Below are 18,975 nucleotides of genomic sequence, written 5' to 3' on the forward strand. Positions count from 1 at the left end.
AACCATCTATAATGAGATTTGGTGCTCTCTTCTGGCCTGCAGGCATACAGGCAGGCAGAATACTGTATAAATAATAAATAAATAAAATAAAATAAAATAAAAAATAAAAGAAATTATGAGAAGGATTTTGATGGAAGTTTTTATGTTGTCTGAAAAACAAGAGAAAGCGAGACTGGAACAGAAAGAAAAAAAAAGAATGAAAAGAATAGCTTGTCTAAAGTAAAATGTCAGGTTAAACCGGAACCTGAAGGTATACAAAATGTTATGGAAGGCCACAGTATGTATAGAAAACCAGAGGGCATCTGAACTGTATTTGCTTTGGTTTCTCATACCTGCAAATATGATTTGAGAAAGGACTGTAAAATATGTTGTTCTTCATTTAAAAGGCTGGTGTTTCTTCAATGCAAAATGTTTGTTTATGCTCTTTAAAGGGGGAAGAAGACTGCAGCTCCATGTTAGCCCCAGGGTTGTATTCAAGTTATTGTTAACTATTATATAAAATATATATGTTGTAGGTGACTATTAAAATTTGCTATTGATTTATCTTCTGGTAACACTTGCTGTTAATTCTAAACAGCTGTATAACCAAATCACCACACAGAGACCATGATTTATTTAGTTAACCTAGAACACAATGCTGGGCAATATTTACTCCCTCCTAAACCTCCAAGCCCTCATAGTTTCCTAACATTTAGATTTACCACATTATACTTGCTTTTTGTGAAATATTATGTCCAGTCCATCTCCACGTAGTTCCAAGATCTCTCCTCCAGCTCTGCTCCTAGCTCTCCTCTCACCCTTTCTCTCCCCACTCATTTCCTGCCCTCTAGCTCCTCCCCTCTTTCCTGTCCTCTGGCTCCTCCCAGCTCAACATTGTGTCTAGTTGCTTTATTTTGGCCTGTTTACACAAGAGTTGAGACAGGATGCTTAGAATGAATATCACAATGCAATATCCGGATTGAAACCAGAGAGTGGGGCGGGGGTGTGTGTGTGGAGAAATCAGCATTTGAATGAACAAGGGTAAGGTGTATACATTTTAAAAGAACATTATACCAATATATATACCTGACTGCCAGTTTCTGAATGAATGGATTAATGCTATTTCTTTCTGGCTGATAGGTTTGGTATGGCCAGAATAGTTCAGGTACAGTTTAAAATTGCTCTATGCTGTTCTGTTATGCAGCTGGTTCTAAAACTTATTTGATTACAATGTTAGAATTTTTGGTTATGGGAAACTGTAAATGTTCCACAGTGCTTGCTATACCGTGGAAGGCAGCAACATCATCAGTGACACCTAATGGCTATGTTTTAGATTACTGGCACAGCCAGTAGCAACATATTGCTAACCGCCATGTTGGTTCAGGGATAAAGAGAGTGGAACTATGGTTTTACTGCCATCTTTGTTGAGGGCTGCCAGCTGTGTTCAGTTCTCTGTTAAGTACAAAGTGCAACTTTTGTCATTTAAGCTTTTTGCTGTTCAGTTTTAATGCAATGTGGTAGGAACAGCAAGATTTGCTGGCCCCTCTATGAACTGTATCTGATTGAAAATTTTGCTTTGACTTTATTTCAGAAAGATATTTAAAGTTATGCTAATGTCTCCAGTTGGTTACAAGATTGAGCTTTACCTAGTCTCTTGTTTATGTTTTCAAGGGTAAGCCTACGATGGGTAACTACAAAGTTTGCCTATGTAGATCTACTTGAAATATATATGGTCCTAAAACACTTATCTAAGGAATATGCCAGAATTAGAAATTATAGCATTCTCTTTTACAGGATACAGTTTAGAGCAGATGACTGAAGATAGACAAAGAGTAACTCATATGTTGGCCCTCAAGCTTGTCAGAGGTCTGTGGAATATGGCATTTTAGCATGCATAAGCTTATTATGACAGACAGTCCCAAAATCCTGGTAGTAGCTCCCCAAGGTCTCAAAGATTGGGCACAACGACAGATGACTTCGACTCTGGATTGTTGTATCCACTGGGAAAGACTGCTGCAACGGGCACACCACTAGGGCCCAGCCTAAACTGTGGACAAAGCTGTGGACACTGGGAGAGTCATTGTTTCACATTGCTGAAGGCAAGGTAATGCCATTCTCTCATGTTCTTTTTTCCACAGAAACAAGTCTCTCATCTTCTGTGCCTGATGGCCAGACTGCCTCTGCTCATGATGCCATGAGACCACAGGAACCAGGGACAACTGCCTAGGTGGTCGACTGACTAGTCATCTCTGTCATTTTGATTGGTACATTTATTTAGCTCATAATTTATCCTTTCCAGGTCTCTGATCACATTGACGGCTAAGCTAAGCTAATGGTAGCTTTGCAGTTAAAGAGCAGACAATTAGATCCACTGTTAGTTCATTGGTCAATTCATTAGCTAGTTAAAAGTACTAGGTACTAGATCTTTTATTTAGAAAAGTAAACAGGTTTGCCTTGCTCACCGGCTTCATGTTAATTGCCTGTGTCTTACGGTGAATAACTGAATAGAAAGATGTAAAGTTTATGTAATGTCTGAGGGTATGAAAGTTTAAATTATGAGGATCTAAAAAATTGAGGGTCTAGGGAAATGTTTCAAAGTTGGTAAAAGATTGGAGAGTCTAAGTAGGTATTTTAAGTTATATGAATGTAAGTCATAATGATATAAGAAAATAATTTAAGGCATATTGAAAATGAGAGACATTTCAGATTTCTCCCCCTCTCTGCTATTGGTGTGCTTATGTTGTTATAAGATTTCAGAAGTTCAGAGTTATAACATTGATCAGTAGAGTTTTGACAAGTTGATGGAGCACTGACTGCTTATTATCCAGTCACAAATGAGCTTTTAATTTCCTTTTTGTTTGTCTTCTAGAGATAGACTTAAAGGTGCATCTCGTCATGCTAAAAACATCTGTCTAATGTGAATATCTGACCCAAAAGCCATAGCTTTTAGTAGGTCTTAATAGCATGAGTCTACTTCTTCTGTCTTGTAGACACCTGTTGACTGCTTTTTCTAAAGTATGGATCTCAATACAATAGTGATACTAATATACTTCCTTTTGTCAACAAAAATTCATATGAGTTTCAGGAAACCAAAAAGACATAAGACATGGATCTGGTGTAGCTCAAACAGACCCCACATGAGTTTTTCCCTTGATCTTGGGATTCCTCACTTTCCCTAATTACTAGACAAATTTTAACTTCTGTCTCTAGCCTGAATTTGTCTCAGCAGATTTTCACCTGGTTGATAGAATCTATTTGGGAATCAGCGATGGACTGCAAGCTGAAATCTGGACTTGTTGGAAGCTGACATGATTGCTCCCTGCCTCTTCAGGTAGATCGACTAACCAGATGCTTCTGAGGACTGCCCCATTGCCCAGCCTTTGGCTGGCATTTCAGCCTTCCTAGCCCCTGATGTCAATGGCCCCATGGTCAACTGTTGGTATGATAGTCTTATGGAATATACCCTTGTTCATTTGAATGCTGATTTCTCTACCCTACTATCCGGTTTCAATCTACACATTTCATTGTGATGCTTAGAATCACAATGTCTCAAGTTTTCGTAAACATGCCACCATTTGTTCTCTGTATTGTCAATAAAATAACCAGCCACTGCAATGCAATGGGGAGAATTGGGTGGGACATCCTGGTCTGGGGTTGGGGGAGAGAGGAAGGAAGCAAGAGAGCAGAGGAGCAGAGATCAGCAGGACAGGGCTTCAACATGTGCAGGGATGATCCAGACTAAAAGCAAGTATAATGGGTGAAATCTGAATGGGAGGAAACTATGTGGGCTTGGAGGTTTAGGATGGAGTAACTATTGCCCAGCATTGTGCTCTAGGTTAATTAAATAAATTCCAGTCTGTATGTGGTGATTTGGGTATACAGCTGGTTTAGGAATAACCACTGCTTAACTAAAAGATAAATCAATAATAAATATTAATAACCCACAACAGTCAGCACTGAAATAGATGCAGAAGAAAAGACCTCTACCCTAATCCTACCTAGCAGGCTGAAATGCTAAGTCAAAAGGGGCTCCCTGACATTAGCTATTATCTTGGGGACCTGTTCAACTGGAGTAGGAAGGAATTGGTATTGCAGCACTGGATGTACAAAGCCAGAACTATAACAGCTTAAAGGCAGATATTGATAAAGATATTCAATGCCTTGGGAACTCAATCACCCATTTAGGAAAGAATGTTGATTCCCTGGTAGAAGTAGTATTGCAAAACAGAAGGGGCTTGGATCTGTTGTTTTTACAGCAGGATAGACTATGTGCAATCCTTAGAAAGAAATGTTGTTTTTATGTAAACCAGTCAGGAATGATTAGGAAATCCTTAGCAAGAAAAATGAAAAGCCGGGAGAGACACTGGTAAGAGAGGATTCCAGAGGATGGTTTAAATCCTGGTTTAATAGTTCTCCTTGGCTAACTACCCCTATATCCACTCAGATGGGACCCCTACTTATTTTGATTTTTACCTTTGGGCCTTGTATTTTAAATTGCTTGATGGCTTTCATGAAGAAATGCTTGGATACAGCTAATGGTACTCAGATCCCATTGTGGAAAGGTAAATCTAGAGGATACTGGGGGTCATATCTGGAAGACCCAAGACTGGGTTTTCACATGATCATGGGAAGGAGGGAATGAGGGACCAAAGAATTAAAAATTAGGGTTTTTTTTTTGGGGGGGGTAATGGTTTAAAGTTTAAAACACAGGCCTGAACAAAGGCCAGACAGGTGGAGACATGGGGAGGAACCAGCCTTATTGCATTCTTTTCCTGCCCACTAGAGATACAGTGGCCTCTCTTCCCTAGGACAGCCAAACAAGGGAAGCCAAACCATTTATGGTTTGGAGGCCTTCCTGTAGCCAATCAGTTCAAACTGCAACATCCCCTTTTGTGTTTCAACCAATAGACACTTGCCAGGCAGGAATTCCCCTGCTTTGGGCACCCTGGAAGGGACTGGAATCTTTAAATCAACTACCTAACCTGAGCACAAGACTCTCTGCTCTCAACCTCTATGGCAGTGAGGATGTGTGAGCCTGAGCTATAGCTATATTAAAAGATCCTCATGTGTTTTGCAACGGACTCAACTCCTGGTGGTCTTTTGGAGTCTCAAGAATCAGGCACAACAATGCTTAATTGCTTGGATGTCTGAGGCACCTACTGGTCATCAGTTACAAAATCAAGCATCCAGATAGGATATGTGTTTATTTAGCTCGCAAATTTACAACTTTGTAGGTTTTACCTAGAGGACTCTCTCTGGTTCAGTCTTGGTGAGTCTTTTTAATAAAAAGCCTCTAAATTACTAAAACCAAAATTTGAGTCTCATGTTGAACAATCCCAGATCCACAGCAAGAGGAAGCTGGATCTCCTGAAACTGGAGTTGCAGACAGCTGTGGGATGCCATATGATTGCTGGGAATTAAACCCAAGCCATGTGGAAGAGCAGCTAGAGCTCTTAACCACAGAACGACCTCTATAGACGTTTGTCCTTAAATTTCCATCATGAAAGGGTAATAGGTTTTTGTCATATTTGTGTCCTGCATCCCCTGAACTATAAGTCACAGCTCACAAATCCAGGTTCTTAAAGTTGATATGATTGTCCTGGAAGAAGGTGGCTAAAGTCTCTCAGAAAACCAATCAATCATTAATATCTCCAAAACATATAAATACAAATATGTGAACACCCCAGACTTTGGGCTCCAGAGAGGCATAGAATCTTTTCTTTGTTTTGTTTTTTCAAGATAGGGTTTCTCTGTGTAATAGCCCTGGCTGTCTGGAACTCGTGTTGTAGACCAGACTGTCCTTGAAGTCACAGAGATCTGCCTGTCTCTCCTTCCGAGTGCTAGAATTAAAGGCATGCGTCACCACACCCGGCAAGCTCAGCTATCTTAAATTGAATCTCTCTCTCAGATCACAGGCAGGGAAACTTACGCCTCATATAAGGAGTGAATATTGGCCATTTAATGTTTTTTCTTGGTGTAAGAAGGTCAGAATTGGGCTGGAGAGATGGCTCAGAGGTTAAGAGCACTGGCTGTTCTTCCAAAGGTCCTGAGTTCAATTTCCAGCAACCTCATGGTGGCTAACAATCATCTATAGTGAGGTCTGGTGACTTCGGACATGCAGGCAGGATATTGTATAAATGATAAATAAATAAATCTTTAAAAAAATCCTAAACAAAAAAAAATTATAAAAAAAAAAAGTCAGAATTTACTTGTAATTTCAAATACGGCTGATTAAGTCCAGCTCAGCCAAGACTTTACTCAGCTTTGCGTTAGGGCAGGTCAGTAGCTTCACCAGGCTATGTATATAAAATGACCACCTGTTTCGCCTGTTCTGATAGTTTATGTCACGTATGAACATTTAATTTGGACTTGGGATACCTGCCATATGAAAGCTACACGCAGGGCATCCCGGGGAGGAAGTAACCATCGAGAGCCAACCTAAAGGCACAGATGGAGGGCAGTGGTGGAGGGGAATGAAGTAGCCCAGAGTATAACAGCACATAGGACATCGCTGAGGTCCATGATACTAGTCAGTTTCCCTTTCGACTTGCTAGACTTATTAAAAAGCAAGTACATTTTAATTTTTTCAACATTTCAATAACTTACATTTGCATATTGCTATAGAGGTGATGGATCTCATAAGGACTAGCATTGCATTTAACTACGCCCCTCTAGTCAGTCCTCCTATCTTGTAAATAAATTTGAAACCAAACCTGGTTGCCTGTATTAGTCAGGGTTGTCTAAAGGAACATAAGGTATAGAATGTGGGGGGTATATATGGTATATATAGGGGGGTATAAGAATGGTTTACAGGCTAATCCAACAATGGCTGCCTATGTCCAAGAACCCAGTAGGTGTTCAGTCCATGAGACTGGATGTCTCAGTACATTCAGGAATCCTGAAGTAGGCACAGAAAGCAAACTTCTGTCTTCAGCAGAAGGCATGGTCTAGATTAGAAGGTGAGTCTTCCCACCTTAAAAGACCTGGATTAAAGGTTTATCTTCCTACCTCAAACATCTGAATTAAAGGAAGCCCTGCCTACTTCAAATGATTTACCTTAAGGAAAAAAATCCCTCACAGGTGTCCAAGCCGTTTGGGTTTCAGTTAATTCCTGGTGTACTCAAGTTGACAACCAACGCGGCAATCACATTGCCCGTGCTGGCAACCCCAGCCCTCAGGAGTCTTGGCCTAATTCATATTAATAGTGAGTTCTCTCAGTTTTTGAAGGTCAAGTGTATTCACTTGTAGTGTCAAAACTTAAGAACTCAGCTAGGCTGGTGGCAATGTCTGTAATCACTGCACTAGAGAAGCTGGAGCAGAATGGTCCTGAGTTCTCAGACAGCCTGAGCTATAGAACCAGCCTTTGTTAGACCGCAGAGAAATGGAGAAAGAAGCCGACACCCATGCTCAGGTTGTCAAGTTCAAGCAAGCGTCAGACTACAGTAGGAGTGCTTTTCTAAATTCGGATCTGTGAGGATGGGGAAACTGTGAGGCAAACCCTGCTCAGACATGACAGAGACGCTTTTTTGTCTGTTTACGAGCTGATGTGGCTTCACAATGGTTAAAAACTGCGCTATACCCTCAAGTTCACTTTATTTTTATACAGCGTCTCATGCAGCCCAGGCTGGCCTTGAACTAATTACAAGGGCTTGAGTTCCTGATCCTCCTGCTTCATTTCCCAAACTCTAGGATTACAGAGTGCAACCCCATGCCCAGATTCGGGGTTAATTTTAAGAGTGTCTGCAAACAATGGGGATTCCAGGAACAGCCTCATAGCATCAAACCAAACCTCCATCCCTGCAGGACTTGAGCTACTCTCGCCAACACCACAAACTGTTCTGGAGAACGCTAGATGTCGCACGACCAGAGGCTGAGCATTTGTGTTCCCTTATTCAGAAGCAGCTGCGTGAAGACGCCAGGGTCTCACCAGAACAACTTAACCGCACAAGTCCCGGAACGTTCCCTCTGCCTCGGGTTCCAGCAGGAAAGGTGACCCCTTCTAGGCCTCGGGCGGAGTGGTGGGCGTGGCCACGTCGTGCACATGCGCGTGACGTTAAATAGGCTGGTTGGAATGGGCGACTTCCTCCGGATCAAGCAAAGCCCGGGCACCCGGAGGCCTGCGATGGTGAGTGGGGCCGCCCCAGCAGAGGGCGAGGGGAGGAGAGGGGAGGGCTGTTGGGCCCACAGGTCCGCGCGCCACCAGCCCGGCAACAGCGGGGTTTCGAGTGCGTCTTTGGGCGCTGGAAGAGCTACGCTTGTGCGGGCCTCTGCCCCAGAACAGCGGTACGTACCCCGCAGTCTTACGAAGATGTTGGAAACAGCCTCAGATCTGAGGCCTTGGCCTCCAATCCAGCGCATTTCAGCGCTAGAAGTGAATCTCTGAATCCCCGCAGCATTCGTTTATTTCCAAACCCTAGCTTCCCTCTCCAGCGTAGAGCAGAACCTCGTTATCTCTCGAGAGGTGGCTCAGCGGTTAAGAGCATTTGCTCCTCTCCAGAGGACAGGGTTGCCAGCATCCGTAACTCCAGTTCAAGGAGATCCTCACAACCCCCTTCTGGCCTCCTTGGTCACCAGACACACAGGTGGTACAGATACATATTTGCAGGCAAAACATTCATACACATAAAATTTTTAAATATTATTATTAATTATTTGGCTTTTCCAAGACAGGATTTCTCTGTGTAGCTCTTCTGTACTGGAACTCTGTAGACTTGGCTGGCCTCGAACTCAGAGATCAGCTTGCCTCTGTGTCCTGAATGCTGGGATCAAAGGCATGCGCCACCGCACCCTGCTTTTTTTTTTTTTTTTTTAAGAAAGAAAAGCAAAACCTTAAGTGGCTCACCAGGCCTTTAATCCTGCCACTTAGGAAGCTGAAGCAGAGAGATCCCTTCAAATCCGATTCCATCTTAGGCTACATAATAAATTCCAGGCCAGTTTGAGTCCCTGTCGTCAAAAAAGAAAGGCTAGAGAGATGGTTCAGTGGCTAAGAGCACTGCCTGCTCTCGCAGAGGGCTCAGGTTTAGTTCCTCATGGTAACTAACCAGTTCCAGGGAATAGGACACCCCCTCTGGCCTCTGATACCCTCTTGCCTCCAGGGGCTGACAGGTAGGCATATGATACACATAAGATGAAAATATCTCTTTCTTTTTTTAAAACAGGGTCTCACCACGTACTCATGCTGCCCTGGAGCTCACTGTGTAGTCCAAGCTGGCCTTGAACTCAGAGATCTGCTTTCCTCTGCCTTTCAGATTCGGGGTTAAAGGCATGCCTCACCATGACCAGCTTCATTAAGGGCTTCTCACAATTCCAGTGCCAGTCAGCTAGAGCCTCCAGGAGCACCTCCCTTTTTCTTTGTCTTTTTATTTTTCCAGTTTTAGTGAGCAAACCCATTGCCTTGGAGAGATGATACAGCACTGAAGTTACCTTCTCTGGCCCTCTTCATTCACAGTCTTGAGAAAAGATCTTCCCTATGTTGCCCAGGCCTCTGTTGGCATTGTACTGCCTCATTTTCCTGACCATTTGGGACTACAGAGAAAAACCTCCACACCTGGCATTTCCCTCATTAAAAAAGCAAAACAATTTATATTTACTTTACATGTATGTACATGTACCATATGAATTAATTCCTGCTGCCTGCAGAGGACAAAAGGATAGTTGTTAGCCACCATATGGGTGCCAGGAACCAAACCCAGTTCCTCCTTGAGAACGAGTGCATTTAACTACTGCGCCATCTCTGCAGCCCCCTTTTCCTGAATTTTAAAGGATAGTTTTGCTCAGTTCTGAATTCTAGTGCTATAGGGTTTTTCTCTTTTTAATATTTTAAACAAATTACTGTACTCTTGCTTTCATGAATCATAAACTAAAGCCCAATGTAATTAGTCATTGCCCTTCTCTGGCTCATTTTTACACTTTATCTTTGATCTTCAGGACAGAATATGCCTAGAGGTGCATCTCTTCAGTGTTTAGTCTACTTAGTGTTGTTGTTTTTTTAACTTACTGTATGTGTTGTTTTGTGTCTGTCATTAATTTGGAGCAATTATGTCAATTATTGCTTCACGTGGATGTTCATGTTTGTAACACCTAGGATTGTTTCTTAGTTCAGAGATGTTCTCTCTTGTGGGGGAAAACTTTTTGTTTTGTTTTGTTTTTCCCTCTCTCGGTATTAGGCTCCAGAGAAAAAGATTCTTTGTGGCTGAGGAAGTGATTCAGTGGTTAAGAGCACATACTGGTCATTCAGAGGCAGAGCTCTGAGTTCCAGGCCAAAACTACACAGTAGGACACTGTCTCAAAATGGGAAAAAAGAAACATTATTATAAAGAACTTGCAAATAAAAATCATCACACAGGAAAAGTAGCCATGTTCAAAGTTTGTGTTTCTCTGTGGACTTCTGTATGATTAGGACAGCCATTCTTGAGCTGTGACACTTCTATTTTACTATCAAAAACCCAAGACAGTAAAACTAGAAAAATAGCTGGGCATAGTGGTGCACAGCTTTAGAGACCAGCTTGGTCTACATAGTGAATTCCATCGTTATTAGAACAGAGTAGTGTTCTGTTTTATATGTATACCAGATTTTCATTATCTACTCATGTGTTGACAGCTGGTTGGTTCCATTTTCTTAATATAGTGAATAAAGCAGCAATAAATATGGAATTGCAAATATGTGTTTGATACATTATGGAGATCTCTGGGAATATGTCCAGGAGTGAAATAGCTGAGTCAGAAGGTAGTTTAATTTTTTGAGAGATTTCCAAGCTGGTTTCAGGAATGTCTGTGTAACTTGTACCCCCAGCCAACAGGACTCCTCTTGAAGTACCCTCGTCAACATTTGTTGTCAGATTTCTTTTCTTTCTTTCTTTCTTTCTTTCTTTCTTTCTTTCTTTTTTTTTTTTTTAGGATTTATGTATTATCTGTGTGTGGGTGTTTTACCTGAGTGTATGTGTGTCCACCGTGTTTGTGCCTGGTGCCCAGCGAAGCCAGAAGAAGGTGTCATATCTGCTAGAATTATAGTTACTGACAGTTGTGAGCTGCTGAGTGGGTGGTGGGAGTCGAACCCAGGTTGTTTGCAAGAGCAACAAGTGTCCCTCACTGCTGAGCTCTCTCTCCAGCCCCTGTTGTCAGCTTTCTTGATGACAGTTATTCTGACTAAGATAAGGTAGTTTGATAAGGTAGTTCAAATCTCTAAGGAGTTTGAATTTGTATTTTCCTGGTGGCTAGGATATACAACACTTTAAAAGAGTTTGTTGATTGGCAGTTTTATTTCCCAGATATTTAATTTCTGCAGTTTGTAGATTTTGGAGCCCCTTATCTGCAGTGTAGCTGGCAAAAATTTTCTCCCATTCTGCGGGCTGTGTGCTATGCTGATTGTTTCCTTTGCTGCTCAGCAACTTCTTATTCTCATGAGGTCCCATCTGTGGACACAAGTTAGTTCCTGTGCTGCTGGTGCTCTTTTCAGAAAGTTCATGCCTTGTCCAGTGTCTTGAGGAGATTCCCTATGTTCTCTTGTACTACTCTCAGGGTTTCCGGTTTTGAAACATAATCTTTGACCTGTTTTAAATTGATTTTTGTACAAGGTAAAATATAAGAATTATTGTGCCGGTAAGTGGCTACTTTTACCAGCACCATTTATTGACTAGGTCATCTTTTTTTCAGTGCATGTTACTGTGTTCTCTGTCAAAAATTGAGTTAGCATAGCTATGTCACCTTATTTTGGGGTTCCGTATTTTGTTTCACTAGACTGTATTTTTATGTCAGTAGAAGACTCTCTGTCACTGTAGCTCTGTAGTGTAATCTGAGTCTTGGAATTGTGAGGCATTCTTTCTCCTAGGATCACCTTGGCAATTCATTGCCTTCTGTGATTCCGTGTGGATGCCTGGATTTTTTTTTTCTAAACCCGTGAAATATGATAGCAGAATTTTTATAGACATTGTATGCAACTGCAAATTAGTTCTGGTCGTTTAGCCATTTTCACAATATTATTAGTGCTGCCAACCTAGGGCCTGCAAGAACTTTCCATCATTTAGTATCTTTTTTATTTTCTTTAATATTGATTTTCTACCATGCAACTTTATTGTGTTTACTGGGCACAAGGGTTTTCTACTAGACTTTATAAAGTCTGTAAGTAAAGAATGGGGCCACCTGCAAACAGGTGTCATCCTTTCCCCGTTATGCCTTTCTCACGTCTAATTGCTATAGCTACGACTCTAAACACTACAGTGAATAAGAGGGGAGAATGGACATCTTTATTTCACTCCTGATTTTAGAGGAAGGGCTCAGTCTGTTTTCATTAAATATATCACTGACTATGTATAGGTTTATTATATAAGAGTACACTGCCACTCCTGGCTCTTTTTTTCTTTTTAAAAGATTTTTATTTTATGTATATGGGTGTTTTGCTTGCATAAATGTCTGTGAACTGTGTATATGCTTGGTGCTTAGGGAGGCCAGGAGGCACCACATCTCCTAGAACTGGAATTACAAACAGTTGTAAGCTACCACATGAGTGCTGAAAATCAAACCCAGATCCTCTGGAAGAGCAGAGGTTCTAGGTTATCTCCATGCATAGTCCTTGATTGGAGTGTCAGTCTCAGAAAAGACCCCTGTGCCCAGATTTTTGGGTTCTCTTGCTCTATTTGTCCTCTCCAGGTCTTTCTATCTTCCCCTTCTTTCATAAGATTCCCTGCACTCTGCCCAAAGTTTGGCTATGAGTCCCAGCAACTGCTTCAATACCCTGCTGGGTAGAGTCTTTCAGAGGCCTTCAGTGGTAGGCTCCTGTCCTGTTGCCTGTTTTCTTCTTCCGGTGTCTGTCTTGTTTGCCTTTCTGAGTGAGGACTGATCATCTTACCCAGGTCCTTCTTCTTGCTTAGCTTCTTTAGCTTTTAGTGTGCTTATTCTATACTATATCTCTAATATCCACTTATAAGTGAGTATACACCGTGTGTGTCTTTCTTCTTCTGGGATACCTCACTCAGCATTATGTCTAGTTCCTACCATTTGCCTGCAAATTTCATGATTCCCTTGTTTTTAGTTGTTGAGTAGTATTCCATTGTGTAAATGTAACACAGAAGAAATTAAAAAAAGAAATTAGAGACTTTCTAAAATTCAATGAAAATGAAGGCACAGCTTACCCAAACTTATGGGACACAACGAAAGCAGTGCTAAGAGAGAAGTTCATAGCACTAAGTGCATCCAGAAAGAAGTTTGAGACATCACATACAAGCAACTTAATGGTTCTTAGAACCTGCATGGTGGAAGGAGAAAAGCAACTCCTGAAGGTTGTCCTCTGGCAGTTTAAATGAGAAATGTCTCGGACGGAAGCACACATGCAAATCCAGTGTGGTAGTTTAAATGAGAAATGTCTCGGCTATTTGGACACTTGGTCTCCAGTTCTGGGGAGCCTGTCTCAACAACAATAAAGTAATAAAGTTCAAGATCACCCTCAGCTTCAGTGAATTTGAGCTTCACTTGGGGTACATGAGAGCCTGTCACACGCAAAAAAACTGGGGGAGAGAAGAAGATGCTTTGAGCCAGCAGAATTACAGTGCTTCTAATATCCTTGAGTACCTTGGGTAGGACAGTGTATTGAGCTGTACCTCATCACAAGTTGGATTTTTTTTTTTTTTAGGACTTCTGGCATCTTGTGTATAATGAAGGGAATATGGGGGCGGGGAGAACTTGCAGATCTTCAGTGCATAACTTGTTCATTAAATCCTCATCCTAGACTCAGACATAATGACAAATATCTGTATTTCAGCCCTCAGGAGTCTAAGGAAGAAGTATTGAGCATTATGAACAATAAGGAATGAATTTTTCTCACAAAAAAATGATGAAAAATATCATTTCTTCCTGCTGAACTATCATTATAGACTAGTAAGACTTACAGTGACAGCCAAAAATGGCCTGTAATCACAGCATTTAGGAAGCTGAGGTAGGAAAATCACGTCTTACAGATAACTTGAACTATAGAGTAAGACCCTGTCTATAAATAAATAGCCAGGTGTGGGAGCATGCGCCTTTAATCCCAGCATTTGAAAGGTAGAGGCAGGAGGATCAGGAATTCTTTCGCTACATAGCAAATTTGAGGCCTGTTTGGCTGCTTGAGAGTCTTGTCTCAAAAAACAAATTAAATGAGTTGTAAAAAAAAATAATTGTGCAGTTGCCATAGTAAAAATGTAATGTATGCTCATGCTTTCTAGATGCTGTTAAACTTACAGAACTCAGTCTGATTGATTAGTGAAACTAATAATCAAGCCATGTAGTGACTGTTGGGAGCCCACACTATCATATATCCACTTTGGGATAGGCTACATCACTGGTAGAGGTTTCCTAGTGTGTATGACACTGGGTTCAGTCCCCAGTATTGCAGAGAAAAAAATAAATAAAAGATTTGTGTGTGCATTTACTGATTTGAATATAGATTTCCCTAGCCCTATTGATCTACTCTTCTTTACACATGTGGAATATTTAGGATTCAGTGACCTTTGAGGATGTGTGTGTGAATTTCACTCAGGAAGAATGGGCTCTGCTGCATCCTTCACAGAAGAAACTCTACAGAGATGTGATGTGGGAAACGTTGAGGAGCCTGGCCTCTGTGGGTAAGGATGATGCCTTACCTTCACTTAGTTAATTATATGTCAAGGGATTTTGTTGTTGTTGTTGGGATTGTCGTTTGAGACAAGATGTCACTGTGTCCCCAGCTGGCCTAACCTTATTAATGTAGATCAAGCAGGCTTTGACATCAGCCTGCCACTGCCTCCCCAGTGCTGGGATGAGAGGCGTGTGCAGCCAAACCCAATGACAGCAATTTCCTGCTCACCATCACTGTTTTAAGAGTTAGAATGTAGGGCTGAATAGATGGCTCAGTATTTAAGAGCACTGGCTGCTCTTCCAGAGGTCCCTAGCAACTATATGGTGGCTCACAACCATCTATAATATGATCTGATGCCCTCTTCTGGCATGCAGTATACATGCAGATAAAACACTCATATACAATGAATGAATCAATGAATGAATGAATGGTTAGAATGTAAAAAGTGGTATACATCGGTATAAATTGGTATATATTGTATACAATGGTATAAATCAGGCATTATGAACTTGTTTCAGACCTAAAACCTGAAAAAGACTTCTGTAATTTCTAAGAGTTTATCATGGTTTTCTGGTTTCACATTTTAGGGAGTGAATTGGAAGACCAGAATGTTACAAATCAGTACAGAATCCAGGAGAAAAATGTAAGGTGAGTTTCCACACCAAAGAAAGCAGAGTGCTCCTACATGTTCCACTTTTTCCTACAGCTTGAAAGTAGGCAGCCAACAGAAACTCATATATGGTTTTCTTTAAAATTTTTGCCAAAAGCATTTTAAATGACACAGATAGTAAACACTTAAGTATTTTATTGGGTATGGTAATTGTCTCAGTTAGGGTTTTATTGCTGTGAAGGGACACCATGACCAAGGCAACTCTGAAACTTCAAACATGAGTGGGGTGGCTTCCAGTCTCAGAGGTTCAGTCCATTATCATAATGGTGGGAAGCACAGCATCGTATGCAGCCCAGAGTCCTCCATCTTGATCCAGAGGCAGCCAGGAGGAGACTCTTCCTCTGCACTGGTGGAGCCTGAGAGACCTCAGAGCCACCCTATGTAGTGACACATTTCCTCTAACAAGGCCATGTCTCCTCCAGCCAGGCCACGCCTCCTCCAACCAGGCCATGCCTCCTCCAGCCAGGCCGTGCCTCCTAATAGTGCCATGCCCTAAGGCCAAGCATTCAAACACATGAATCTGTGAAGACCAGACCTATTCAGATCACCAAGTGGTGCATACTGTAATCCCAGCACTTTGAAGGCAAAGGCAGGAGGCTCATCATAAATTAAAGGCAGGAGAAACCATCATAAGTTCAAAGCTAGCCTGGTCTATGTAGTGAATACAAGGCCAGCTAGTTGCATAATAAGACTATCTCAAAAAAAAAATTTAAACTTGGAAACAGCGATAAGAAACCACATATAAGCAGGGCAGTGGTGGTGCATGCCCCTTATCCTAGTACTCAGAAGGCAGAGGCAGGTGGATCTCTTGAGTTTGAGGCTAGCCTGGTCTGCAGAGTAAGTTCTAGGACAGCCAAGGTTATACAGAGAAAACAAAAAAACATATTAATATTCTTTGTTATTATACTTTTTTTTTGGTTTGGGGTTTAGTAGTAGTAGAAATAGTGGTATTTATGGATATGTCTACCTGCTTGAATTTGTGTGCACCACATGAGTCTCCAGGAGCCAGAAGATGACATCAGGTGCCCAGGAACCGGAGGTACAGGAGATTGTGAGCAACCTGTGGATGATAAGAAACAAGCCTACAAGAGCAGGAAGTGCTCTCAGCCTCAGCCATTTCTCTAGGTCCTGGTTTGATGTTTTGAGACAGGAGTCTACTGTATAGCCTTGGCTGACCACAAACTTGTAGCAGTCCTCCTTCCTCAGTTTTCTAAATGCTGGGGTTACAGGCAGGCACTACCAACATAGCTTTTGTCTTTATTTTGAGATAGAGCATTGTTTTGTAACACTAACTGCCCTCACATTTGTGATTCTCCTGCCTCAGCCTCCCAAGTGCCAGGATTAGAGGTATACTATGCATACCATGTCCTGGCTACGAAAATGTAATTCTGATACATATTAGTGAACATTAAATAACAAACAACTATTAATGTGCTTCTAATTTTTTGCAGAAGTTTTGTGATACAAAGACTCTATGAAAGTAAACAAGTTACTCAGCGTGGAGAAAGCTTCTGCCAGATTCCAAATATTGGTGTAACCAAAATAACTTCTGGAGGGAAACCATATAATTGTAGCATATGTGGAAAAGGCTTCATGCTTCATTCATCCCTTACTAGGCACATCAGATCTCACCCTGGACATGAACTTGATGGGTTTAAGTGTGGAGAGAAAAGACACAAGTGTAAGGAGTGTGGGGCCACCTTCAGTTACCTCAAATCCTTTCAGAGGCATGAGCGGACTCACGCTGGGGGGAACCCCTACAAGTGCAAGCACTGTGGGAAGGCCTTTATCTACTACCAGCCCTTTCAGACACATGAACAGATGCACGTCGGAGAGAAACGCTACCAGTGTAAGCATTGTGGTAAGGTCCTCAGTTCTCCCGGTTCTCTTAAAATTCATGAAAGAATTCACACTGGAGAGAAGCCCTATGTGTGTGAGAAATGTGGGAAAGCCTTCAGTTGTCCCAGTTCCATCCAGATCCATGAGAGAACTCACACTGGGGAGAAACCCTACAAGTGTAAAGAGTGTGGGAAAGCCTTCATTTCCCGCACAAGTGTCCAGACACACATGGTCACGCACAGTGGGGCTATCAATAGGCCTTATAAATGCAAGGATTGCGGGAAGGCCTTCCTTCGTCCATGTTTTCTCCGTGTACATGAGCGAATTCACACTGGAGAGAAGCCGTACGTGTGTAAGCAATGTGGGAAAGCCTTCAGATGCTCCACTTCCATTCAGATTCATAAAAGGACTCACACTGGAGAGAAGCCCTATATATGTAAGGAGTGTGGGAAAGCGTTCAGTGCCCACTCAGCCTTCCGAGTACACATGCGTGTGCACACCGGAGAGAAACCTTATAAATGCAGAGAGTGTGGGAAAGCCTTCATTTGTCTCAATTACTGTCGTGCACACGAAAGAAATCACACTGGAGAAAAACCCTATGAATGTAAGGACTGTGCAAAAGCCTTCATTTCTCTTGAAAGCTTTCGAAGACATATCAAAACGCACACTGGAGATGGACCTTATAAATGTAGGGACTGTGGAAAAGCCTTCATTTTCCTCAGTGCGTTTCGAACACATGAAAGGACCCACACTGGAGAAAAACCTTATGAATGTAGACACTGTGGCAAAACCTTTAGTTGTTCAAGTTACGTTCAGATACATGAGAGAACTCACACAGGCGAGAAACCCTATGAATGTACGCAATGTGGGAAAACCTTCATTTATCCTACAAGCTTTCAAGGGCACAGAAGAATGCACACAGGAGAGAAACCGTATGAATGTAAAGAATGCGGGAAAGCCTTTCGCCTGCGAAGTTCCTTTCAGAGACATGAAAGAAGTCACAGCGGAGAGAAGTGATTTTAGCGTAAGCATCATGGGAAAACTGTTTTGCTTTGTCCACATCCTTCAACAAACATGCAAATGCATGATAGGGAGACGATGAATGAGGAATTTTCAATTTTAATAAATACTTTTTGTTGTGAAATTTTCCATTGTGGAAAAATCTCATGCTTGTAAGTAATACAGGAAACTAACTGCAGTGTGATGGGTAACTCACATAAGATGGGCCACAAGTTTCAACATGAAGAGGAAATGAAAGCTAAACATTTGTATCAGCGTTTCATTGTTTCTGATATATATGCATGCTTTTGTTTGTTTGACGTATCCCTGCCAGGCCTGAAATTCACTAAGTAGACCAGATTGGACTCACAGGATGCACCTGTCTGCCTCCCAAGTGACATTAAAGTGTGTGCCATTATGCCAAGCCTGTGTGTATATGTGTATGTGTGTAAAAGAGAATCTGTAAATAATACATATAAAATCTTTAAAATGAAGACCATAGAAAGAAATATGCATTGTTGTATTAGTTACTTTTCTGTTGCTTGATAAACTGCAACCAAGGTAACTTACAGAAGAAGATTTTAGTTCAAAGTTCCAGCAGAGTAAGTGTCCATCATGGCAGGGAAGCATGGTAACAAAGCAAGCAGCAGGGACAGGCTGTTGAGAGTGCCAAGTGCAGGCAGAGCTAGCCCTTACCCTCTCAGGGACATACTTCCCCCAGCAATGTCACACCTCCTAAATCTCCCCCAAATGGTGCTGCCAACTGGAAACCAAGAAGAGCATTTAGGGGGTTGGAGAGATGTCTCAGATTTAAAATGCTTGTTGCTCTCCCAACAAGTTCAACTCCCAGCACCCGTATCAGGTGACTCACAGCCACAGTAAACTTCAGCTCCACAGAATC

General features: G+C 41.8%; 1 protein-coding gene across 3 annotated transcripts; it reads left to right on the top strand.

Moving 5' to 3' along the window:
• The first annotated feature begins 7,863 nt into the window (after nucleotides 1–7,863).
• On the top strand, nucleotides 7,864–18,498 carry LOC110552984 (zinc finger protein 791-like). 3 transcript variants are annotated; one of them, XM_060392312.1, is made up of 4 exons: nucleotides 7,864–8,104; nucleotides 14,447–14,573; nucleotides 15,154–15,214; nucleotides 16,691–18,498. In XM_060392312.1, the coding sequence occupies exons 1-4, from the start codon at nucleotides 8,021–8,023 to the stop codon at nucleotides 18,090–18,092; spliced, it is 1,674 nt and encodes a 557-aa protein (XP_060248295.1). In that variant the 5' UTR covers nucleotides 7,864–8,020; the 3' UTR covers nucleotides 18,093–18,498. The 3 variants fall into 3 exon arrangements, with proteins under 3 accessions (XP_060248295.1, XP_021500353.2, XP_060248296.1); XM_021644678.2 differs by having other exon boundaries at nucleotides 7,865–8,104; nucleotides 16,688–18,498; XM_060392313.1 differs by lacking the exon at nucleotides 7,864–8,104 and adding an exon at nucleotides 8,218–8,350 and having other exon boundaries at nucleotides 16,688–18,498.
• The last annotated feature ends 477 nt before the right edge of the window (nucleotides 18,499–18,975 follow it).

This window comes from Meriones unguiculatus, chromosome 10 (assembly GCF_030254825.1).
Source record: "Meriones unguiculatus strain TT.TT164.6M chromosome 10, Bangor_MerUng_6.1, whole genome shotgun sequence".
NCBI lineage: Eukaryota > Metazoa > Chordata > Mammalia > Rodentia > Muridae > Meriones > Meriones unguiculatus.